We start from the raw sequence: 26,672 nt of genomic DNA, 5'->3' as shown, positions 1-26,672 counted from the left end.
AAAATATTTAATTTTTCTCTTTTTAGTGTTAAATATTTACTCAATAAATTATGCAGTTATTTTATTAAGGATTACAATGAGTAGGTCAAGTAAAAAAATAGGAATAAAGAAACAATGATTGAAAATAAGGAACTCTTCAGGCCTCGGGGTCCGCTACCTAATCCAGGTGATTTGATAAATGTTCTAACTAAACCAGAACAACAAAAAGATACTGTCTCCGCTGGAGATCGAACCCGCGACCTCCGTTTGGGAGCTAAACTCTTTAATCATTACACCATATAAACAGTTGTCTTCAATATTTCTACGAGGTCTTATATGCTATGGTTAGTGTTTAGAAAGCAAACTGATCGGCTTTTGCACTGAACGACTTCCGATTTTCCGTCACATCAGCTCAGCAAGAACATTATACACAAATATCTGATTATTTTTGATAAAAGATATATGAAAACTTTGTACGTGCGCTTGAAATTTTAGTGTTTTCCTCGACATACAGGATATATATACAAATAGGACCCTTACCAGTGTTTTGGTCAAACCTTTTTTTTGTTCTGGCCTAAAAACCAGACGGTGGAATGCATGACGCATACCTGGTCGCGGAGACTTGCCTGGAGTGACAAGTTGGACCGGGTTATGTGGGACTGCCTCTGGGCTTACCAATACACTAAACCGAAACCGCCTCACAGTTGACCCTTGTGGATCACTACTGCTACTGCATTAAATTTGGGGATATGGCACCCGCTGATCGGGCAGCCGTTATTGGGGACGAGGGCCCGGCGATTCTATTGATTCGCGAACCTGAGTTAACACACAACTGGGTACTGTTGTATGGGGGCAAAAGTTATGACTGTAGCGACGGATGAGGTCGTTTCAGCCTGGAAAAGGGGGGGAGCTTGGTGGTGACGCGGTGCTAAGCCCCCGGCATGTCGACCAGCTCGCGAACAAGCGCGTTTTCAGAAGAACTTGAGCTGAGTTGTTGTTTGTGGAGTGATTGAGATATGAAGTGCTTGATTTCTGGAGTGTCAGTTTCCCTATGAATTTGATTATTTCTGACAAACCATGGAGCGTTTAATATTCTCCTGAGGAGCTTATTTTGGAAAACTTGAAGCCGTTTGACTTGGTTGGGTGTAACAAATTTGAAGTAGACATTAGATCCGTAGAGGAGTACGGACCGTATTAACATCTTGTAAAATAAGCATTTGATGGAGATGGGAAGTCTGCTAGAAGGGCAGATCAGAGAAGATGGATCCTTTTGGATTGCTTTCTGGATTTGGGAATGCCAACCGAACCGCCGGTCGAAGTGAAGATCTAGGTATGTGACGTTATCCAGCCATGGAATTATTGCGGTGTCGATCTTAAGTTGCGAGACGCGCAGTGCGTAACGCTTCTTGTGGAAAATGATGGCCTGTGTTTTCAGAGGGTTGATTTGCAACCTCCAGAATTTGAACCACTTGACCGCATGATCGAGCTGCTTCTGTAAACGTTCATGAATTGTAACTTCGAACCTAGCGGCCGTGAAGAAAGCAGTATCGTCAGCGTAAAACGCGACGTCAATGTGCTCTTTTCTCGGCATATCTGAAACAAAGAGGTTAAATAAGGCTGGGGCCAGCGGTGAACCTTGAGGTACGCTAGCATCGATTTGTTTACGACTGGAAAGTGATGCCCTGATCTTGACTTGGAAAGATCTATCCGAGAGATAGGACTTGATGAGAGCGGTTAGGTTTTCTGGGAGGCCTAACTGCACGCACTTTGCGAACAATCCGTCGTGTCAGACCTTGTCGAAGGCTTTGGTTAGGTCCAGAAGAACTGCTCCAAGCTTTTTACGTTGGTCAAGAGCATGATGGATGTGTGCGGCCAGACGGGAAGCTTGATGGACGGATGAGTGGTGAGCGCGAAAGCCGAATTGTTCATCTGGTTTTCCTTTGTGAAAGAGTTGAGAGCGTAGAGTATTGCCCTCCCGGCAAGCTTCGAAATGGCGCTGAGAAGGCTGATAGGCCTGTAATCAGATGGAGATGATTTTGCTCCTTTCTTGGGTATAACCGCTATATGTCTGTGTTTCCAAGACGCCGGGAAGTGTTGCAGCCTCATGATGGAGTTAATGATTTTTGCCAGTTCTGCGAGCTGCTTATGCGGGAGCTTTTTTAACTGGGTAATCGACATTCCATCGAAACCAGGAGATTTTTTGGTTTGAAGTTTGCCGATCATAGTCTGTAGAGACTTTGGAGACACAAAATGGTTGAGAAGAAAGGCTGGGGTTTGGGTCAAACGTCGCAAAATCAATCGGAAACTGCCGAAGTTTACGGTTTATGATTCTCCAGTAATAGCCACTAGTCCCGCAAAAGCCGCAGATCCCATAGAGAAGAAGTGACAATCATAATTTATTTATTTCACATTATTACTTTTTTCCCTAAACTTTTCACCTTTTCACTAAACATTAACAGAACTTAAAAACAAAATACCAAACTATAGAATTTTGTCACGCACGTTTGTTGCGTTTTAAGAGAAGATTGTAAACAAAAGGAACTCGCTCTTACAGGAGGGTGGTTTTCCTGTTCTGTTAATCTTTAAACCTGCAACTCGGTTTCCGGAAAAGGAAGGTAACATTCGCTCAATTCCTGTCGCCCGTTCCTCTACCTGGTCGTACATCAGTATCCGCAATATCCAGGTTAATAGTACACACTTTGATAGTATAATGGATACTTTCGAAACTCTCAGGGCCTTTCTCGCGTTTCCGACCTATAAAATCCCGGAACGCCCATTGGGAATATCAAAGCGGGATTAAGGGGAGGCTGGATGGAAAGGTAAAAAGCCCGCGGACGGCGAAAAAGTCGGTGGAATAACGTGGGGACGACGAAGAAAAAAAAAAGAGGACGAGAGAACGCATGCACAAGACGGCGAGAAAGTTTTCGCCGGATCGCGGACCTAAATCCCGATATTTCCGCTGTAATTCTAAACTTGCAAATCCCCGAGGAACGCTAAATTTGTTTTATCTCGCGAATAGGAATAGGTTAGCTTACCGCACCTCGCCCGTCGTCCCGCCATCCCGCCACCGCTCCTCCCCAGTCGTCGAGTCCGTACCCTTCACGTTCAACGTTCTGCTGGTCGCCAGAAACGATAAATTTGCAATTGTAATTCGAGAATATTTTACGAATTTTTAATGGGCGAGTACAGAGCGACCGTGCAATATGTACTTTAAAGGTTTTAATTTTGCTTCCAAATGCTGTTGCAATTTGTCTTTTGCTGAGGACATTTTGAACTTCCGTTACAAGCGTTAGGAACTTCTTATTAAATAGTGATTAAAAATGATGTAATATTACTTACTAAAACTTGTTTTAACAATATATTAAATATAAGCATAGTAAAACACATTTTTTATTCAACATAATTCCCTTCGAGGGTGATACACTGATTATAGCGAGCCTACAACTTTGCGATACCATTTTTGTAGTACGATTTGTTCTTTGCTTCAAAATGGGCCTCTGTTTCATTCGACGAAAATTTCTTCCCAGTGAGCATTCTTTTGAGATCTGAGAACAGGAAATAGTCGCTGTGGGCCAGATCTGGAGAATACGGTGTATGAGGAAGCAATTCGAAGCCCAATTCATCGATTTTTGGCATCATTTTCATTGACTTGTGACACGGTGCATTGTCTTGGTAAAGCAGCACTTTCTTTTTCATCAAATGCGCCCGTTTTTCGGCGATTTCGTCCTTCAAACGGCCCGTAAATAACGCTATGTAATAGTGGCTGTTGATGGTCCTTCTTTTTTCAAGGTAGTCAATGAAAATTATTCCATGCGCATCCCAAAATACAGATGCTATAACTTTGCCAGCCCACTGTTACGTTTTCCCACGCTTAGGAGCGAGTTCATCGTGTGAAGTCCACGAGGATGACTGTCGATTGGACTTCGGAGTGAAATGATGGAGCCACGTTTCATCCATTGTCACATATCGACGTAAACACTTGGGTTTATTACGCTTAATCACTTCAAACACTGCTCCGAATCATCAACTCGTGGTTGTTTTCGATCAAATGCGAGCTCGCACGGCACCCACTTTGCATAGAGTATTCTCATACACAAACATTCGTGAATTATATGATGTACCCGTTCAGTTGATATCTTTAAAGTGTCTGCAATTTCATTCAATTTCAATTTACGGTCATTCAAAATCATTTTGTGGATTTTTTAAATGTTTTCTTCGATAACAACCTCTTTTAGGTTTCCACTGCTTTTAGGTTCACTGTCTTCGGTGCTAAACTTAGCATACCAATCCTTGATTGTTGATTTTCGTGGGGTAGTGTCCGGAAACTAGGCATCAAGCCAAGTTTTTACTTCAACTCTATTTTTTCCCTTCAAAAAGGAATATTTTATCAACACGCGAAATTCCTTTTTATCAATTTTTTTCACAATAACAAAAGTTGTTTCAGTCAAAATGCTATAATTCACAAACTAATGATCCGACAGTTGTCAAATTTATATACGCATCTTTTGAGGATTAGGGCTAAATAATATATGGATTTAATTCTAGTAACGCCATATATTTGTTAGGCCGGGGACTTTTCAATTAACCTATTAACAAATGTCGAAGCACATATATACCGATGGCTCCAAATCTCACAGCGGACATGGCAGTGTATTTGTGGTAGACCACCGGGCTAAAGAATGGCTAATCCTGACCGACTCCCGAAATGCTCTCGGTTGTTTCCTGGAACATAATTTCAACCATCCACTGGTCACCGACTCACTATCAATTATCCGTACCCTCTATCTGAATGAGATCAGGACAAGTTTACTCTAGACCCCTTTTCACGTTGGTATACCGCAAATAGAGCGCGCGGATAGTGCGGCTAAATCGGCAGCCTCATATGTCCTCCCCATCACGCATGTTTGTGTCCATACGGACCATATCCCATTCGTTTCTTGTTTCACAAATAACGAGGTACAACATCGTTGAGCCCAGGAGGCCAACCACGATAGGCTCTTTGAGGTTAAAGCTGCTTTTTTCTCCTCTCTTCGCGTTCCTTCCCTTCGTCACCATGTCGTGAACCATCTTTGAATCGATTGAGATTGGGTCACTGCCAGTTCTCGCACGCTCACTTGATGACTTCGAACCCGCCTTCTTACTGAGTTTTCTCACCGTGCCCTTATTTCCATCTACCGCATATTGAACGGCTCTCCATGGCTCATCCAGATTATAACTAAGTATGGTCTATAAAAGAATGTTTTAGAAGTGCCTTAAAAGGAAAAAATACAGAGAAATTCTACGGGTTTCTACAAGAAATGATTTTCTCCATAGAATCTAGCCTATGCTCAGTTTAGTGTTACTGACCAAATAATGTGTGATGTGTACTGCCTGGATGGAATATCTACTTCGTTATGGTTGTGTTTGTAGTCCTGTATTTGTGTTTATTTTTAAACTGCTTATACATTATTTGTACTTTTAACACCCCTATTTATGTAATTAATTTTATTTATTTATTAATTTATTACTTCATATATACACTTTAGGCCTGTTCCCATCCCTTTTAGATCAACACTGTATTATTGTATAGTCGCGAAATGACAGCAGCCGTCGAAAAAAACGTCTGTATATTAAAATACACGCGAACTATCTCAAGAACTAACACTCACTAACCTTTTTTTAAGTAAGTAAAGTTTTAATAATCGACAAATTATTAATACATTTAAATTGCAAGTACTACATCACTGAACATTAAAATAATAGTATCATGAGTAAGATTATTTTCAAAACTACAAGAACTTCAGACCATCAAATATATGTAATTTTTATTTATTTCGTGATATTATGTGTGATTACATACGTGTGACTGCACATTTCATTTTTACGAAGAAGTCAGTAATTGGGATGTTGATGACCCTTAAAAAGGGAATCTTTTCAACGCAGTATTCGTATACCTGCCTGAATACTGGGGAAAATAATAAGAATAGACAATATTTTGACTGCAGAAACTTTTTTAAATGAAGGTTTAAAGTTATGAAAACATAATAAACTATGAAAAGGTCTTCTCATCATTTCTATATCCGGATTAAGAAGTGATTCAATTCTCTAGGTCGAATTCCCCAGGTTATATTCTCATAGAAACCTTTTATACCAATTATAATTTGTAAATTTCTCATTTTGACGACTAAGAACCGAACTTAACGTAACAATGTTTTCAAGGTGACGCTTGTTTGGAATCAAGATCGAAATATTGCATTCTTTAGTGATTATTATTGACCTTCAGGCCTTCTCGATTTAGATGGTCTGAAGGTTTTCTACACGTACGACTTGAGTTTTGACTGAAGTATTGAAAAAAACTATTATTTGTAATTAATTCTATTTATGGGAACTATTATATGCGCAAATAATGTTGGAACAGGATTCAGAAAACAAGAAAGTAAAAAATGATGCTCAGCCATATTCTTAGATGTAGCAGAAGCCTTCGATAAGGTTCGACATGAAGGCCTTGTTCATAAACTCCATAAAATGTTACCAAAACAACACACCGAACTACTAAAATCATACATTACAGCCAGAATATTTTGAATTAAACAAGAACAAGCTTACTCTACAATAAAAGAAGCTAAAGCAGATTTACCACAAAGAAGTGTACTGGGGCCGATGTTTTATCTACTCTACATTTGTGATATACCACAAATGGAGAATATTACGATGGCTACATTTGCTGATGATACTGCGATTATAGCAATAGTGAATAAGCCACACGAAAATTACAACAGGCAAGTGACAATATAAATAGTTGGACACAAGCTTGGAAAATAAAAATTAACGAAAGTAAATCTGTGCGTGTGAAGTTCACCTACAATCAGACCGTGCAAGCACCAATAACATTAAATAATACTATCATTCCATATAGCAGCAACGCTAAATATCCGGTATGAATCTTGATGCAAAACTTCTCTGGAACGAACATATAAAGAAGAAAAGAAAAGAATATAGGAAAATGGAATTGGAATTGAAATATAGGAAAATGTATTGACTAATTAGAAGAAAATCACAATTATCAGTACATAAGTCCTGAGAAGTATTGTGGGCGCATCCAAATACCACAGGACTGAGAACCTACATCGAGATCTTAAGATACGCACAGTCAGCCAAGAAATTAGGAGAACTGCAAGGGGGCATGAGGAAAGACTCCATTCTCATGAGAATATTGAAGTATTGCAGCTTTTGGATACCACCAGAACAGGACACAGACTCAAAAGAATCAAACCATTTGATATTGTCTAGTGTTGTGTAGTAAGGTGCATATAATAAAAATACAGCAGTGACATGTATAAACATTATTTCACCAGAGACTGAGATAGGGCCGATGGGTCCTCCTAGTTATATACCTTAATTTAAGTTATCTTAAAGACAAATTATAGGTTAATCGGAAACGACTAGTAACAATCTAATAATTAAATAATAAAAATATATTGGTCTATGTGTATATAGTGTTGTAGAATTGAAACTAATTTTGGAATCTTGTGTAACATAACTATATTATCAAAGTTCTTAAGCTTTATGATTTTATTCATATTTTTCATTATTATTCAACTTTTTTGAAGGTAATAGTTTAAGTGTAATAGTTAAATTCTTCTCATGTGTTTTCTATATTATGATGATGATCTTATCTGATAACTATTGTTACTATTTCATTAAGATATCAGTCAGGATTTTATACTTCCTATAAGGGGAGTTGTAAATTCCCAACGTTATAATGCTTTATATTGAACACTGATAATTTTTGTCATGTTTGTTTTAGCAGTTCTGTTGTGGTGGACACTGGCTGAGGTTTGTGCGCAGATTAAATTCTTGATCTTGTTCCACGTGCTTCAAACGTGCTTTGGTGAGGCCCAAAGACTACTTTAAAACAACAAATTATTTCTTCATTTTATGAGTGATAGTTTGTTTTTCATTCTGTGACGAATAGAGTAGACATGGAAAATGGTTGAGAATAAAACGGATTGGTGGTATTGTTAGTAGTGCTAGTACTGTTTACATATTACAGTAACAATATTTGTTACTGCAAACTTGTGGAAAAGTTAGCATTTTTCCCTCGTATATATATAGAAAAGAGATAAATTAAAAATCACCTTGCTTCCGCTGAATATTTCGTTCCGGGTAACGCGCCACCATAAATCAAACGGGCTTAGATGAAGTCGCCCTCTCGCGACCACTACGGTAATAAACACGCGACCGAGTGTGTCGTTGCACGCCGGTCGCGTTCGGATCTGCACGTAAATCAAGTGGGCCGCGAACGGACCGAATGACGACCCGTCGGATTACCTTCGACGTCCGTTCGAATAAACGGCGGTCCGCGTGATTCTTCGAAAAATGGCCCACGAAAGGATGTTTTTCCATTGTTGTGCCTAATATGCATGAATTTTCCAATCCATATATTATTCGCCGATTATTCCGGGTCATTGTTCCTTTGTTTCATCGGCGTTTCCATTGTTTTTTTTGTGGCGTTTACTTTTTTTAAAATATTTTTTTATATAATACATTTTTATGGTAATTTCTATTGTATTGTTTATAGTATATGATCGTAATTCGTATTTATTTATAGGGTTATATGGGGAACAGCGTAACAGAGAGCATAGAGTAGTTTACTATACAGTTGCGCATACAGTTTTAACTTATATTAAATTCGAGGATAGAAAACCTATTCTGCAGATCTCCTCTGATCTGCCGTTGTCTCCATCAAATGCTTATTTTAGTATATGTTCATTCAGTCTGTACTCTTCTATGGATCTAATGATCTAATACTACTGTCGAACGGTTTCAAATTTAAGAATCTTAAACCCTCCATGATTTGTCAGAAATAATTAGCATTGGGTACTATCGACTGAAAACAGAAACAGTCGATAGTCGCAAAACTGTCGAACTAGTCGATTGAAAAAAACTAGCAATTGAAAATAGTTATTACTATTTGAGTCAAATGCGCACTTCCACTGTTTTTATGTTCAGAGATTAATATATTATGATATAATAAAGACAGACATTAAATTGTTGGACCAGGGAAATTATTTGGTCATGCAAAAAATGATTTAACAGGACAATAAGTGGAAAAAAAATAAAGCAAATTCTAAGCGTGCGAAATCTTGATGTCGAGGTGGTCGGGCGACAAATGCTAAAATGAAATGAAGACGTATCTGGGCAACCAATTTTTTTTTGTTGTAAGACAAAGGTGAAACGGTGTTGACAATATCGATAACATGCAATGACAATAATAGTCAATAATAATGACGGAATAACCATGATCATTATCAACAATATTAGTCCATAATACTAAATAACAATGACGGACAATCATGGCATAAAACGGATAACAGCAATAATTGATAGCAATGATAAACATGCTTGTATGGAGTATGAAGTACCAGTTTTTTCCCTAATAATAACAATAATAGGCGTGCAATGAGATCAAAGGATGAAGATACGTGAGAATCTGCCGCTAAATTAGCTGGCTTCGCTATGATAAATAAATAAGCAACACTCTTATTGTTGTGCACTAATTTCTCTCTCGTATCTCCGACTATGATGAACGTGCATTGCGATTGCTTCTCATTATTAATAAATTATAACTACATTACAGTTAGTTTGTCTACTTTGCCAACGGTGCCTGGCTTATAAAATAATTATATATTATAATTTATATTGATTCAAGAAGATGATTAGAATTGATTAATAAAAACGACGTTTCATCTTTAGTGATTCTGTACAAGCTGGGAGATATTGACTGGGAAGTTTTGATACACACTGTTCAATGCAGATCTTATCCTGCTCGACTATCATTTGCTTGAAAGCAGTTGAAAAAGAGGCTTGAACGTCAATTGGTTCAGTTTTTTCAGCCAAAAAACCTCAGAAGTTTTGAATAACTGAATGATGGTTTTACCAGAAAAGTAGCGAAAGGGCATCTATCAGAACGGCGCACTGATCACTGGTTAGTGTTGATTCACCATGAAGAATACCAAAATTAATTTTAATCATTAACCAATAAATATTTAGGGTAAGTGATGTGGCTTGGTGAATGGAGGTAAAACGAAATGAAACAGTGGTGTTTACATTATGTGACCGTTATTTATTGGCAATATAAAAATGTGAAAAATACAAATGATAAAACGGATGGCAGCGGTGTTACCTGGAACGAGGCTTGGGCAGTCGATGGTGGGACGTCTAAACCAAACGAGGGTTCAGCACTGAATGAATGGAAATAACCTTCAATAACATCCCAGATAAACGTCTCGGGGTTGCCGCCAGCTATTCGTTGTCGGGTTCTAGTTGGCGCTGCTGGCACCCCGCCCGTGTTCAACATCTGGGATTATATTTCTGGGTATTTTGTAGACCGTTATTCCACGATGTAAAATTCGATATGCCTCATCAATATTTCTTTCTGTATTTTCTAATATTACATAGTATCATCACTGGGAGTTGATTAATATTCGAAATCATTATTTCTATTACCTGATATCCTACGAAAATATGGATTTTAAGACATTCTTCTTTTTTCAGATTTCGATCTTAATTCCTGGATCAAGCACTATGACGTCGCCACATACGATACTACCTCGTTGGGTAACCAACATAAGAGGGCCAAGAGGTCATTGGGTGGGTCTTCAAGTCCAATTACATTACAGGTGAAAGGACTTGATAGGTACGTATTATGGTTATTGTAATGATATGTCTGCTGTATTCAGTTAATCAGGCAATATGAAATGAAATAATAAATGTAATAGAAATCGATGAGTAAATTATACTAGGTTAATTCCTTTACTTTAATATACTGATTTTGGAGATTCGTTCTTTAGTCGATGTGACATTTTGTAATGACGATGTGATGTTTTCCACACCAGGAATTTATGAAATTGGGGAATAGTTAGTTTTTTAGAGGGATCTAAATCTAGTTGATACTTGTTTTCAATTAGGATTTCTTATATCTCATTAGTTCATTTCAAGTTCAATCTCTTACTGGTTTGGTGGTAATGGACAGATAATTTTTTTTACAGTTCATAAACTCGATATTAAGGTGATTTTTTACACTGACTTATGAGCTGAATTAGGTGGCCCACATAAGATCTCCTATTTGAAAGCCAATAGTTGAAATACAATACTTATTGAATGGTTTAAAGGACTTAATTGCTTTTTTAAACGAAATTATCTTTTAATAGCAGTTATATTTATCAATTTATATTTCAGTCAGTATATGGTATCAATTTGCAATTCTTATAAGATATTATTGTTGTCCCATTATGGATACATTTTGACACAAATTATAATGTTATAGTGCGTTGGAAAGAGTTCAAAGCACTATTAATAGTGTTTTTATTTATTATAACTTTTTAAATTTAATAGTCATAATTGTAATTATCCCTGAAAATACACATTGCAATTTTTGGACTTCCTTTATTTTGATTGTCTTCAAGGCTCGTATGTTACACTCCCAGTTACCAACTAGTTTTTCAAGAATTAAATAGTCCAGGCCTGCGACAAAAACATTTCAGGACGCCAGGAATTGATATCAGCTTACTTGATATTACTTGATACCCTTGATATTCTTCCAACAAGCGGAAATATACAAACGGGAGTCTCACTGGGAATATGAATAGGTTTTAGTGTACGTGCTAGTGAACGTATATTATATAAAATATATTTTTTGTTGATGGTTTGTGAAAAAAAGCAAAAAGGATGTCATTTTCGGATTTAGCACATCCAAAAACAGTAAGATTACGTTACAAATCCTAATCAGCTCTTAGAATCTTTTGTTGAAGATCTGTATAGCCTTTACATTTTCTTTCCAAAGAATTTTCAGTTCAATATTTTCTATTATGATAATGTAGTTACATCTCACTTCAATGATTTGTAAAAAATGAATAAATTGATAGGTTCTTATAAAAGATGTTATATTAAAATGACATAATACTGAATAACTTAAATAATTTCCATATCACACACAATTCTACATTTATCTCTCACATGATTTCTTGATCATAGATTACAGATCATATATACATTATAGGGAGATATAGAAATGGAATTTAGTACAACATTTTATAAGATACTCGTTAATATTTTTATAAAACATTTTCAAATATTTGAAAAACAATATCTAATATGACAATTGATCACTTATTTTCTAATTGTGCATTGTTATTGCCTTAAATATTATAAAAAATAAGTATAAAATTATTTGAATTTGAATTAATTATATTTTGATTACGAAACCTCCTTTTGTTTTTTTTTATATATCTGTATGGGAACTTAATTGCACGCCATCCATTTTATTTGTAGCCATGCAAAATGTTTTCAGTCCTTTTCTTTCTGGTAGCATTATATAACATTTAGATTATATATCATAATTGCAGAATCATAAAAATATATCTTGCAATTCTACCATATACTTAGTTCTTAGTCTTTTTGGTGTTACACTTTCTGATTCTTATCAGCATGACCTTGAAGGCACTGATTCGTCTGTTTCAAAAATATCTGTGGAGAAACATATTTTATAATTTTCAGTTTTCAAACCTTTCAATTTACATTTTCTGGTCGGTCTGAAATACAGAGAATAAACTAAAAAAAAAAGGAGGTCATGAAAGGTTTCCTGAAGTTTTTCATTGTGTTCTTTTAAAAACTGTTTCTGCGCTAGAGCAGAATCTTTTAGAAAATAATCAATTTTATTCCAACCTTCACATTCTAGGAAAACTATTATGTTTTTGCATTTGTTTATAACATTTACCGTAAATGTTACAAAAATAACGTGATAACAACAAATGTCTTAAAATTACCTGAAAATTGTAAAAAATATATAAACATTTCTAATCGAAAGAAAAAGTAAATCTGTTATCTTTTTACCTCCGGCACTCTAATGATTCAGACGCTGAATTTTCTCTGTTTTGTGATCATAAAATCAAGTGGTTATAGCAGATTTCATGTTTTGTTAATGCCGCTGTAGGATCGTTATTTACATTTTACAGAATTATTTCAAGCTCGATATTCCAATTTTACTAGTTTTTCTTAATTTCTACTTAATTACTTAATTTATTACTTAATTAATTACTTAATTTCTAGTTGTAATGAAATACGTCGAACTGTTAGGTTACAAAATCGCTACGTGTGATTCCTAATAATAAATTTATTGTAATATTAGGCAGCAAATTTTACTCCGTATACGCTATCACTATTATCTCTAAATATATAGCTCTGTTCTGATGGCGTTTACTAATTAATTTCAGTCTGGATAATTTTTTTTACGTAAGAGTTAATCGTTTTGTTTATTATTTGTTTGAGGTTCAATTTACGATCATGATATTAAGATAAAAAGGAATCATGGTAAGCAACATCAAACTTTTCTTGTTGAACAAAGCGTCATATTTAAATTTTAAGAATTTTTTGATTTAATTGAAACAAAAACTAAATTTAAACATTGTATTGATTTCAATATGCAAAAAGTTTCTGAGAAAATTAGTTATATTTTATTATGTAGAGACGCGATCAAAAGTTTATAAAAAAAGTTAGTTTATACAAATTTTTCCAGAGATATCTACTTCGTTCTTTTTTGGAAAATGTGGACTAAGTTTATTAGTATTGAAGTTTTTAAAGTTATACTGGTATATATGCGTTCTTTTTATCAACTGGGCCTATCACGCCTAGATATAAAAATATATACCGATATCAAAAAAATATCGATATATAGGAGAATATAAAATACTGATACATTGCAACAGCCAGGAAAAATATCGGAAAGGCAAAAATATTAATATACTGACTTGACAAAAATCAATATCATTTAAATTATATAAATCCGTAACATACCTTTAAAATTAAATATCGAAACGCTTTAAACCTTGAATAGTAAGTACCACAACATACTTTGAAAAGTTGAATAAAAATATCGACGTTTTTTAGAAGGTTCGGAAAATATATCTAATTTTTTTTGCTGAAAACATCCATACATATCGATCAACATAAAAATCGATATGTGGATATTTTTTCGATATCCCTAGGGCCTATACTATAACATGAACTGATATTATTTCAGTAATTTTAAATACAATTACAGATAGTTTAGGTTTAAAATTGTTTTAGGTATTTTAATGGTTGAAACAAAATCTATCTCTTTTCTTCTTGTTTCAAGAATTTTTCTCAATAATATTATTTTCAGTATGCCTTAAATGATATGGCATAAAATGATTATTGCTATGTCGGTTCTAAAAATAAACTATAGAAGTTGTTTTAACAATTTGATAATCATTTAGATCAATATAAAAAAATCCATCGCAGTATAACTCCTTAAAAATATATTTGTCTCAATTGTATTTTCAAGAACGAAGCAAGCAGTTGGGATAATGTATTTTAGTCAAAGTGTTGTCCATTGTTATCTATGACTTTTTTCCATCTGATTGAAAGGTGCAATGAATGGTGGATTTATTACGGCTCTCCATTTAAATAGTTCCATGTAGCTAGATGTTCTTTCCATGGATAATGCAAGTTATAACCTCAAGTTTCGATGTCGCGAAATCACAGTTTGCATTCAAAGCTTGACTCAAATGTACCAATTTTAATTTATAACGATCTTCCATGATGAATTAGTTTGAAGAGATTCAACTTTAAATTTCACTGCTTCATACATTTTAATTATTCTGCTAGTCGTTTTCTGTTTGACGCCAAATATACTTTGATTAAGCTTTTGAAATTATGTATGTGTATATGATCCAATTCAAATATAGGAAACATTTAGCAAATATTTCTGCCACAGATCCAGATGGTATCAAAACTATTTATAACAATGAACTTGACATAGACCTACAAATATATTTACTGAATGTTTATAATACAGTCTAGAATAGGGGTGAACACTGCCTGGAGGTACCCTTGCTTTTGTTCCTTTCGTGGTTGAGTAAGCTTCTTGTTTAACACTAAACATTCTGACTGAGATGTAGAAATTAACAGTTCAGTGTTTTGCTAAGGTAATATAATATTACTGTAACATTTTCTGCCATATTTTTTTTTAAATTTACTTAATTATAAGCTTTTACCGCAAAATACAGCAAATTTTTTTCTCATATCGAATACAATTGCGTCGGTACTGCTACGTTCTACAGTTTTTCACATGATTTCAGGTGTTTTTTTCTTCTTCTAATATTAAATGCATAACATGGCTATGTAGAACTCGCTGAATACAAATTAGTACTATTTCTCATTACATGTTACTGTTATGTCAAGAACTGTTGTTAATTGTTTAACATGTCTTTCATTAAAATAGTGCTGACCATTGTAGAGTGACCTTATTTAAACGATTCACTGTTTTAGTTGTGCTTATAAATTAGTTTTAAAGAATTTGTGAACAAAAAAATTCTTTTAAGCGCATTGAAAGTGTCTGAATTTGTATCGAGTAAATCGTGTTTGCCGAAAACGTTACTTTTTATTCCAATTTGAAGGAAAAGGCCGCTAAAGGTTATACAATGATGTGTAAAGCTTATGGCAACTATGCTCTCTCTATTTTAATATGTGAATACTGGTTTCGATAGTTTAAAAGAATGAATTTATTTAAAGATATTACTCTATGATGATCCATGTGAAACACAGAAAAAATATCCAGAATTGTTGGGAATAATATATAAACCATTTCTAGTCACTTGAAGAACATAAAAATGATCCTAAAGTTTGGATATTTTGTGATGAATGAATTAAAACCAAAAGACATTGAAAAGCGTTTGGTCATGCTACTTTGATGGCAAAATAAGAACGTTTTATTGTTACTGATGATGAAAGTGGATCAGTTACGATAATCAAAAGCGAAACAATCATGGAAAGTACCTGGTAATGCACCAACATCAATGGCAAAGCTGAATATGCATGTTTCAAGGCTGGTGAAAACATGCTTGGAAACATTAAAATTGGAAGTGCTACCCCAGAGGCCGTATTCTCCTGACCTCCCTCCTTTTGATTACTACTTATTGTGACATATGAATCGTGATCTGTCCAAATAGCGCTTCACCTGCTATGAAGATACCAATAAATGGGTTAGTTCTTGAAAGTGAGCCTCAAAAGATACATCGTTTTATCAAGATAAAATTCGTAAATTGTTTGAATGGAAGGAAAAAGTATCGGATATCGATGGACAATACTTTGAATAAAATACGTTGTACCGTTTCTTCACAATAAAGCTTCACATAAAAGAAATCCTTTAAAACTATAAATCGGCGATATATTTTTATTCGTATTTGTGTTTATATTAATAATAGGTTTTTCTATTCGAAAGAAGTTATGTTTTTTTTGTGCTATTCATGTGCTATTGAAGAATCATTGCCAATAAAAAATATATACATATTTTAGTATTGTTTCAACAATGTTATTATGTGTGTTGTCCATTTTTTTCTATTTAATTTGTAATTTATAACTGTGTAGTAATAATACGTCTACGATTAAAATTTTCAAAAAGTTTTTTTTTATACAGTTTTATGGTATATTTTTTTTAATGGTTGTTACGTTTAGGTTTTATATTTTTATGGCCCTACATGATTCCTGTATAGTGCTAATTTTATAGTACTTTAAAATTATCCAGTGCCATGTCGAAGTCTCCTTCTACAATATCATTATTGTTTTCTATCTATAGCTTTCCAGTAAAATAAAGGCTTATCCTTTTCATTCCTACGCTTTTTATAAATTATGTATGTCCCAAAACAAATAGCGAGAAATTACTCTATTTTCATTAGAAAAATAAATATAGTGAACTGAAATAAAATGAAGCGTTTGGAAATTATCTGTATTGGTTTATTAATGCTTTTTTACATTTTCAAACATCAATAAAAACATGTTGATAATATCTTCGCCATTACCAGTACGACGAAATTTTCTTTTATTCCCTTTTTTACTACTTTGAAGACAATAAAATTCCCATCAGCTCAACCAGACGTTGTAATTTAGATATCCAGATAGACAGACAGTGAACAACGGCTTCTATGAAAGTTTCATAGAAAATTAAGGAGCACGAAACGGTAAGAGTGCTTGAGGACAATTTAAAATTCCATCGAACTGAACTAGAACATTTTTATGTTGCTTACAACGATAGAACTATTGACATAATAAAGTTTGTTGTACCTGCGATAACGTTCGATGAGTATAGTAGCGTGATATCGTATGCAATTACGTATTCAGGTTAGTTGATGCCGTATGTGGCATTGAACTCAATGGTATCCATCATGGTTCTTGCACACACCGACAAAGCCGGGAATACAGGAAATATGTTATTATGTTTATTGTTGTTGTATTAGTACCGACCATAACAGTGATCCTGTTGCTCATTCATATTCAATATAATGCAACACTGGTGTTAGTTTTCTCAGTTACTTAAACCTTCCATGTAAATGTCATTAACATTTTTGACATTTCCATCATTTTACTATTAATGATGGCGATTAATAATAGCATCATATTAAATTAATGATACTGGTACTATATATATATATATATATATATATATATATATATATATATATATATATATATATATATATATATATATATATGTATATAGTAGTGAAAATATGCGATTGTTGCTGTCGTTTTCGTTCAAATAATGGTAGATTGATGCAAATATAGATAGTTTATTTTTTGGACCATCCATGATTTTAATAGGTAGGAATTTGATATATTCAAACGTGTAAATTTTCTATAAGAATAATTTTAACTACTATTTCATAGTTAGCCTGAAATTTCCGTCGAAATATCTGGCATAGCTTACGCGAATTGGCACTGCCAGCAAACCGGATAATGGAAAATCGTTCAGGTCTTCAGCGGCTGTCAGGAGGCCTTCCGCGGGTACGGATAACACGAAAAGATTGACGAGAATTTAGCGTCGATTTCGAGACGGGATTTTAATTTTCGTTCTAATATTAAATTTAGTTCGGTCACTGGACATATTGGATTTGGTACGAATATCGATCACGGGTCATTTATTTCAAATTTTTTATTTAGGTTGGAGTTTGAAGATATATTTTAGTAATTCAGTTGATGGTGATGACGGTGATATATTCTCAAGTAAAATAGAGCAGGTTTACTGTATCATTTCGTGTTTATTATGATTATAAACATCAGCCATTTATTAGTTATTTATTGGATGACTAAATCGATAAAACCTCCTTAATCATTTCCCCATCACAAAGTGTTTAGTAGAGAAATAGGCTTTATAATGAGGCCTATAAATTAATATTAAAGGATTCAAAGCATTATTCATCGATAGCGTCTACTTTTTCCTATCTCAGGTAATTTACGGATTTTATATCTAAAGAACGATGCATCTTTTGAGGCCATAAATCCATGAATCGACACATTTTCGGTACCTTCGTAAGATGTGAAGCGCTACTCAGATAAGTCATAACATATGTTGGAACAAATAGTAATCAGAAGGGCCAATGTCAGGGGAATACGGCGCGTGGATTAGCACTTTCAATTTTAGTGTTTTCAAGTATATTTTCAATAAATTAGAAAGTGAAAACCAGTCATTTTTTCGTATTCCGGTCGGTTTGCTCGCAATGCTCGATTAAAAGCATCAATGGTAATCGATAGCGATCGCCATTGATGATTTCATTGAGTAATGTCTTCTCGTATTCATATTTTTGGCGGTGTCAAAATCACTACATTTAAAAGATCGAAACGCCTATTCCCATATTGAAATCGATGGAACATGATTGCCATAAGCTTCATGTAACATTTCAATGGTCATCAGCTGTTTTCTTAAAATCGGAGCAAAAATGTGAATTTTTCATTTTCAACGCACTGGAAACATTTTTGTTCGCACTTCGACGAAATCACGAATAGTGTAATAAAAATAATATTAAGTCGACAAAAATGAATATAATGAATAAAATTATTAGCTATCGATTGTGGAGTTATAGTAATATATATTATTTGGATTGATCAACTGAATATATGCAGAATAATTTTACAATTTGTTTACATTACATTTCTGAAATTCGGGCTAGATCTAGACAGAAACGCATCATGTGCGGATTTTAATAATATATCGACTTATTATTTCGATGGCGTAAAGGATAAATTCTTATTTATTTTTCAGATCGTTTAGATTAGTTTTGATGCCTGATGAGAATGTTTTTGCCGACGGTGTAGTATTTGAGTCAACCAGTCGCCCAAATCTTCAGTTCAATCATCGTATAACATACTCCGGATTTTTAGAAGGTATGCTTTTGTTTGGTTTGATATATTAACTGATATTTGTTCATTCATACTTGTTTTTTTATCAGTTACACACAATAATATAATTAATAATTTGTAATAGTATGATGCCCTGTATCTTTATACCATTAATTATTATTTATTCATTCGTACTTCTTTTTATAAGCTAAGCTATTATAATAAAATTTAGTACACATAGTTATGTAATTCATAATATATAATAGTACGATAGCCTTTTCATTATCTTTTTATAGCATTACTTATTATAGTATGATACCCTTTATCTATTGTGGTGAATTTTAATCTTTACAAATATATAATTCATAATGTTTAATAGTATGATACCTTTTCCCTATCTGTTTATATCATTAATTATTCATTCATACTTTTTTTTATCAGTTAGGCTATTATGGTAACTTTTAATACTCACAATAATATAATTCATAATTTGTAATAGTATTATGCCCTGTATCTTTATACCATTAATTATTATTTGTTCATTCATACTTCTTTTTATAAGCTAAGCTATTATAGTAAAATTTATTACACATAGTTATGTAATTCATAATATATAATAGTACGATAGCCTTTTCATTATCTTTTTATATCATTAATTATTATAGTATGATACCCTTTTATCTATTGTGGTGAATTTTAATATTCATAATAATATAATTCAAAATGTAGAGTAGTACGATAACCTTGTTCTTATCTTTTTATATAATTACTTATTAGCTTTTTTATAAGCTAATATATTATGGTGAATTTTAATCCTCATAATAATATAATTCATAATATATAATAGTATGACAACCTTTTTATTATCTTAATAATAATATATATTATTTTATATTATTGTTTATTATTTGTGATTTTATAACCTAAGAATAAGTAAATTTTCGTATTTATAATTATATAATTTCGAATAATTATTAGTATATTTATATTCATTTTTGTTTTTGACAAGCTAGGGTCTTGTGGCGAATTTTAATATTCATAATAATATAATTCATAATATATAGTAGTGTGATGGCCTTTTTGTTATATGCTTGTATCATTACTTAATATTTGTTCATTCATAGATGTTTATTAGAAGTTAGGTTATTACTTAGCCTTTTTAGCTATTTATATAATTACTTTGTTTACTTTGACAATTCTTTTATATTTGAGTTTCTATGCTCCTCAATTTTTTTGTGCCAATGGTGATGTGTAATATAAAGCTGCAGAATTGGTGTTGATGGCAGAACTGACGTGTTTTGGCCTGTAAATAATAAACACTCATGTTCTCACTACTATTTTCTATATTATATTGAATTATTTTAAAATGAATTAATCAAGATAGGAGACCTGAGATATCATTTGTCTGCTTACTTTTAATCGATGATAAGATTTTAATTCGTGATATGTTTACATCAGTAAAAGTCTCAAAACTCATCAGTCTAAAAATATACCTTGCACTATTGCAAACACCATTATTTCCAATGACATATAATACAAACGGCAACGATAAGCAAACTTCCATCAAAATATCACAACTATCATCTCGAACTAGCATCATTAGGCATTTAATGGAGAGGGGAAATGGCGCGGGCAGTTCAGAAGGTTTCGATTAAAGTCGGAGCCCGTGAAAAATTGTCCAAGATTAAGGCACTGTCGAACGCTCGCTTTAAAATTTATGAGCTATCCAGTTTAGTTGGCCAGTAAATTTTCCTCTAAACGACGACAATTTCCAGTAGTCGGTCCACGAGAATAAATAGGAAAGCGATTGCTGGAAAATTTCGTTTTTATTGGGGAAAATAAAAAGTGGAACACGCACATTCTATCCGTTCGACTGGGGGGTGGAGGGGGAGATGGGTTCTTCGCCGTCGGTTTTTCTGGTCTGGTATAAATTTATTTCGGTTACATAATAGGTTTCCTTGGAGGTTGTTTATTTATGTTTATTTATTAGTTTGAATGGTCGCATACGTATTGTATGGGATCAGGCGAACGTATATGGCAAACTTTTATCAATAAATTAGGATTTTGCGAGAACTGAGGGTAGCAAATATGTATTATATATTTGATATATGGTTATATATTATATATACTATTATATATGATTCCTCCTTGCTCCCTCTAGCTACCACTTGTTCCGGTCAGTGGTACAAAGCCTTTTTACTTCTTATGAAGATTGTAAAGGATCTATCAATTGCGTCAAAAGACAAAGTGTTTTTTTCGACACGAGATCATCATATGATATATATGATATATATGATATATATGATATATATGATATATATGATATATATGATATATATGATATATATGATATATATGATATATATGATATATATGATATATATGATATATATGATATATATGATATATATGATATATATGATATATATGATATATATGATATATATGATATATATGATATATATGATATATATGATATATATGATATATGTGATATATGTGATATATATGATTTTGAAGAATTTTGCAGACAATTGACAAGCAGGTAAAGTTTATAACCTGATTCAGTTACATGTTCGAACGCTTCAGACATTATTACATTTCTTTTTAAATAGAACAAAATGAGAAGGAAAAATACAGTCTGATTTTAAAACGAATTTAGAAACTGTAATTGGCAACAAATTCTACGTCACGGTGACTTAGGGTCACTGCTCTTTTTAACAGACTTATATACCATTAATTAGTGTTTGAAATCTATACGATAAATGCACTTTGAAAAACCTGAACCAATATATTCGAACCTGTTCGCCAATATATTAATTATTTTAGTTATATTATACAATATAGCGTTCACTCATCAGTGCTTAATACAGAAGCGATCGTGAAATGCGTTAAACCGTCTTGTTTATTATTACTTATAACAGGTTGGTATAAACTTCAATGGGCTCCATTCTCTACGGAGCCGTTTGTATATCGCTATATAAAATCTACAACGGAATTAGTATTGTGGCGGTCGAAATGAGAATGGCGTATTGTTGGGTCTCGTATCCCGATTCCCGAGGCCTACGGAGAAGGAAATTCCTTTCTATTTTGAATAGATTCATTGATTCAAAAGACGCCTGTTCCATATTTTGAATTAAATCCATTGATACCGAACAAGTTTGCCAGATAAAACATGTCGTGTGTTAGAATGGCTGCGTTTACTGGCTTATATAATACATAAGTCATATGTCCTTTGGGAAATAATACTGTGTGACACAATTTTTCTAAAATTAATAAGAATAGTTGCTTCGAATTCTTTATTCTATTGTTAAAAACGTTGCCTGTTGATGTGGTTGTATAACACGTCACGTTCCTTAGTAATAGTGCGAATATTATTTATGCCTAAACGCTTTAATACTCAATATTGGATTTAAAACTATATTATATTCAGTGATTTTAATAGAAACGCATGAAAACCTTAAACTAATTTTTTTAAATCATATAGAAAATTTGTTGCTATTTTGCTTGCACTGCAGGGAAGTTTCACGAAATATTGTTTAACCGCTATAAAGTTAAAAATTAGTCAAAAAGAAGTGACTTTGTTTGTGGTAAATCAAACGTTAAACCTCTTATTCCACAGAAAATGTGATTCTTCCACTCTTAGGAATTTTTGTATTCGGGAACTATTTTCTCTAAATTCTAATCGATGCTAGATGATAAAAATGTATTTTTGTTAGCGTACAAATAAGAAAACTATTTAAAAAAAACAATGAATTCGGTTAAATTCTTATCGTGAAAGAGCTAGCGGCTTCGTTACCTCTAAACAAAGTAATTAATGGATTTTTAGGCAATCTTAAAATTGAAAATATCGAGTTTTTAGTAAATGACTTGTTACAAAAATTTAAAACGATGGGATGCAGGGTGCCTTTAAAAATACATTGCCTGCATTCTCATTTCGATCCCCCCCCCAATCTTGGAATGGTGAGTGACAAAAAAGGTGAAGACTTTCACCAGGATATAAAACAGATAAAAGAGAATTCATGATTTAAGGACTTAATTAATTCTTAATGAAGGTGGAATACTGAAATGTTAGCAGAAGAAGTTAAAGTTAGTTAAAGATAGAAGAGGATTCTACTGTTCACAAGAGGAAATTTATTAGAGGAAAAGTTATTTCGTCATTTTCTTTCAATATATATGGCCAATATTGTTTATTGACTATTTACCACTATTGAGCTAGTTTAACTCATTGTCTATTTGTACGGAATAATTGAAGGCTAGAGGTCGTTGAGCATCTTCAATCCACCATTAGTGGCCCTAGAGCTTCAGATTTTGTTCGAACTCCACTTAAAAGACTTCGAGTAACTGAGGAACGATTGTTAATCCAACGTCAGTCTGTCTTCTTTTCTTGATAATTAATTTGATTCTGGTAAATTGAATGAATTCAAATAAGGGTTTTAACCCCAAAAACTATTAGTTTACTTTAAAATCGGCGGTTGAACGGCCATACAAAGCGACTCTGAGGGTTTATTATAAAACAGACCAACTCGTCTCCCTCATTCCCCACTGAATTTGTTGGTACAATAGGCTCCAATAAAGAATATCTTTACCATATAAATTCTGCCAAATGTCAAATTTCAGACTTCCTTCTAAGAGCAATGTTTTAAAAAAGATTCGTGCTTTGTCTTAACCTCTTAATATATCTATTCTTTAACCAAATATTGAAATGTACTTTTAACAGCACATATTTTTCCTTTGTAAAACACACGGAATCAATTATTGCCGTTAATATTAAATTAATGAAGTTTTATCGATTTTAAAAACTTTTAAAATGAAGTAGGAAATTAATGGACGAAGTTACGAACGTAACTAAACGCGGAAAGAAAAATAAAAGGGCTGGCGGACGGTTGAGCCCTTAGACAAACCCATTTGTGAACCGCCCTCTCACATATTACGTTAGTATGACATAAATCCGAAACGATGTCGTAAAATAGTCCGGAAATTTGACAGGATCGGTAGTAAAATGCACTGGCAACATGGGCGCGCGTATTAAAACTTCTACTATGTTGCGGTAAAGGTAAGGGTGACCTTTGAGGAACAAAATTGTTAGTTCGCATTAGGATATGTGATTATCAGTTACTGAGTTGTTATTAGAAGAAGTTTTTAATCACGAGTTTAGAAGTTCGATTAATCCAGCATGATTCGATTGATCGCCCTGTGATTGAAATTCGACCACGATGTATTAAATTAATCGTGTTTCTCTCAAAATAGAGTAAAAGGACTAATTTAAAAATGATATGTAACTAAAATTTGTTTCCACAGTATTTTCAATATAAGACCATAAATATATACAAACTATCTCAAGAACTAACACTCACTAACACTTTTTAAATTGAATTTAATTAAGTCTAATTCCCAGTAACTTTTAATAATCAACAAAATATTAATACGTGTAAATTACTACGCCACTGAACATTATGACAAAGTATCATAAGTAAGATTATTTTCAGAATTATTACAACTTCAGAGCAACAAATATAAGTATACATAATCTTTCTTTATATTTGTTATTAATATAATATTAACTAATATGTATTACTTCATTCCATACTGGTAATTTATTTTTTATAGTTTAGAAATGTGTATTAAGGGAATATATTTACAATCATTAAATTAACTATTGATTTTCGAAAACTTACGTCCATAAAATAAATAATCAAAATAATTGATATAGGGTTCAAAGAATAAAATGTCATATAATCACATATCTTATTGCATGAATCATTAAATACCTTAATATTTATCAATGCTTTAAAATGTTTACAAATATATTGTTAATAATTAATTTTTTTTGTCCTATATGTTCCATCTAAGTAAATTATGTAGTTAGTTTCATTTTAAATCCTGCATATTTTCATTATTTCATTTATATCTCCGGCTGTCCTCATTTTCTTCAACAAGGGAGGTAAAATTTTCGCTAAGCCGATTAATATATAGATGCATTGGATGTACTATAATGTTTTTAAATGAATTTCGATCGTTTTTTTTTCATAGTTTTTAAAACAGATTTACTGATCGGTGATATATGGGCTCTATTTTTATTGACGACCTTTTGTTATTCTTCTAGTAAAACTATCATTACTCTAAGGCTTCTGAGATTTCCGGAGGAAAGAACCAAGGTAGTTTTATGACATTAAGAAAGTTTTGTAGATACTGCAACAAATTGTAGTCGAAGAAGGTAACATCCAAACTATATGGGCCAGTTTTTTTTTTTGATATCCACTCGTACAGCTTTGGTCTTAAACTTATTCTACTTTTCTTTCTTTCGAAACTTCCTTTCAGAGAGAAAATAGCAAAATATGGTGAAAATTACCATCTAGATTTTCCATTTTGTGAGATCTTTCAGCTGACTTGTCGAATTGGTTGTGGCTGTGTATATGGCAATACTTTTCTTGCGTTTTTGAATTTGTATTATTAAAAATGCCAATTTTCCCTTTTATCAAAAAACATCCTGTAAAAGTTTTTCATAAATCCGTCATCAAATGTTTTTCGGTCTGTTTTTAAATTTGCGTTATTTCATGAAGTTTTCTTTATGTTTACGAAACAATAACGTCAATGCGCCGCTTGCGAATTAGTCGGAATGACACGAAAAGGATTTTTGCAGAATTTTTCTGGGAAAAAGTAGTCTCAAAGCAACTTTGCGGGAGAAATTGGCCGTACAGAAGCGGCGGGATTATTGGAAAGTTCCAAAGGGAGAACGAGTGGTATTCAACGAGGGTTTGTAATTGTTTAGCGGACGAGAATGGGGTGTTATCGTGTTGAGGGCGGCAAAATGGGACGGGGTTAAGTTAAGTTAATTGCGTTTGGGGTTCTTACAAGATTATTGTTTTATTTCCTATGTCGGGCCATATTCCGATAAATACTTTTTGGAGTAACTATAAGGATATATGTTGCTGACTCTGTAGTGTAATTTGCCTAGATTTTGTGGTTATGAGACATGTTAGGCATAATTAAAGGGAAGTACTTACATCAAAATAGGCTTACACAGAAATAAATTACCGATGTTGAGTCTATTACAGCGAGATTTCGCTTTGCAAAATTTAACCACGTGTTTCTAATCCTTTTCTGCATCGAAATGAAAATAAACAACTTTTTAGGAGTTTTTATGGATGCTAGTGATCTCCCAGTGGTCAAAATTTGATCAGTTTTATTGAATTTATCATGTTTTTCACATAATGCTGCAAAAAAATAATTACGATTAGATTTTTATTAATAAAAATACGTTAGGTTATTAAAACTTGTTTGGATAAAATTTTTAATATAAGATCAGAAATATATTTGATATATAATATTAATTAAAGTAATATATTCGTATATCTATAATTGACCAGGTCCACAGAATAACAGATGTTGTTGATAAAAGTCTACGAAAATAAAAAAGTATGCTCAGCTATATTCTTGGATATAGCACAAGCCCTCGATAAGGTTTGGCATGAAGGCCTTGTTCATAAGCTACAAAAAATGTTACCAAAACGACACAC

At 33.1% G+C, this 26,672-nt stretch overlaps 1 protein-coding gene across 1 annotated transcript in view; it reads left to right on the top strand.

Annotated features, from left to right (window-relative positions):
• Window positions 1-26,672, top strand: part of LOC143195458 (disintegrin and metalloproteinase domain-containing protein 10) — a 185,109-nt gene that overhangs the window by 18,955 nt on the left and 139,482 nt on the right. Inside the window, exons 2-3 of the mRNA XM_076402574.1 lie at window positions 10,516-10,657; window positions 19,076-19,197. Of these exons, the coding sequence (XP_076258689.1) occupies window positions 10,516-10,657; window positions 19,076-19,197 (264 nt within the window). The remainder of the gene's footprint in view (window positions 1-10,515; window positions 10,658-19,075; window positions 19,198-26,672) is intronic.

The sequence above is a fragment of the Rhynchophorus ferrugineus genome, unplaced genomic scaffold, assembly GCF_030347505.1.
Source record: "Rhynchophorus ferrugineus isolate W39M unplaced genomic scaffold, kcgeb_rfMv2 rfM4, whole genome shotgun sequence".
Taxonomy (NCBI): domain Eukaryota; kingdom Metazoa; phylum Arthropoda; class Insecta; order Coleoptera; family Curculionidae; genus Rhynchophorus; species Rhynchophorus ferrugineus.
The sequence above is the reverse complement of the archived record's forward strand: the minus strand, read 5'-3'. Positions and strand labels throughout refer to the sequence as shown.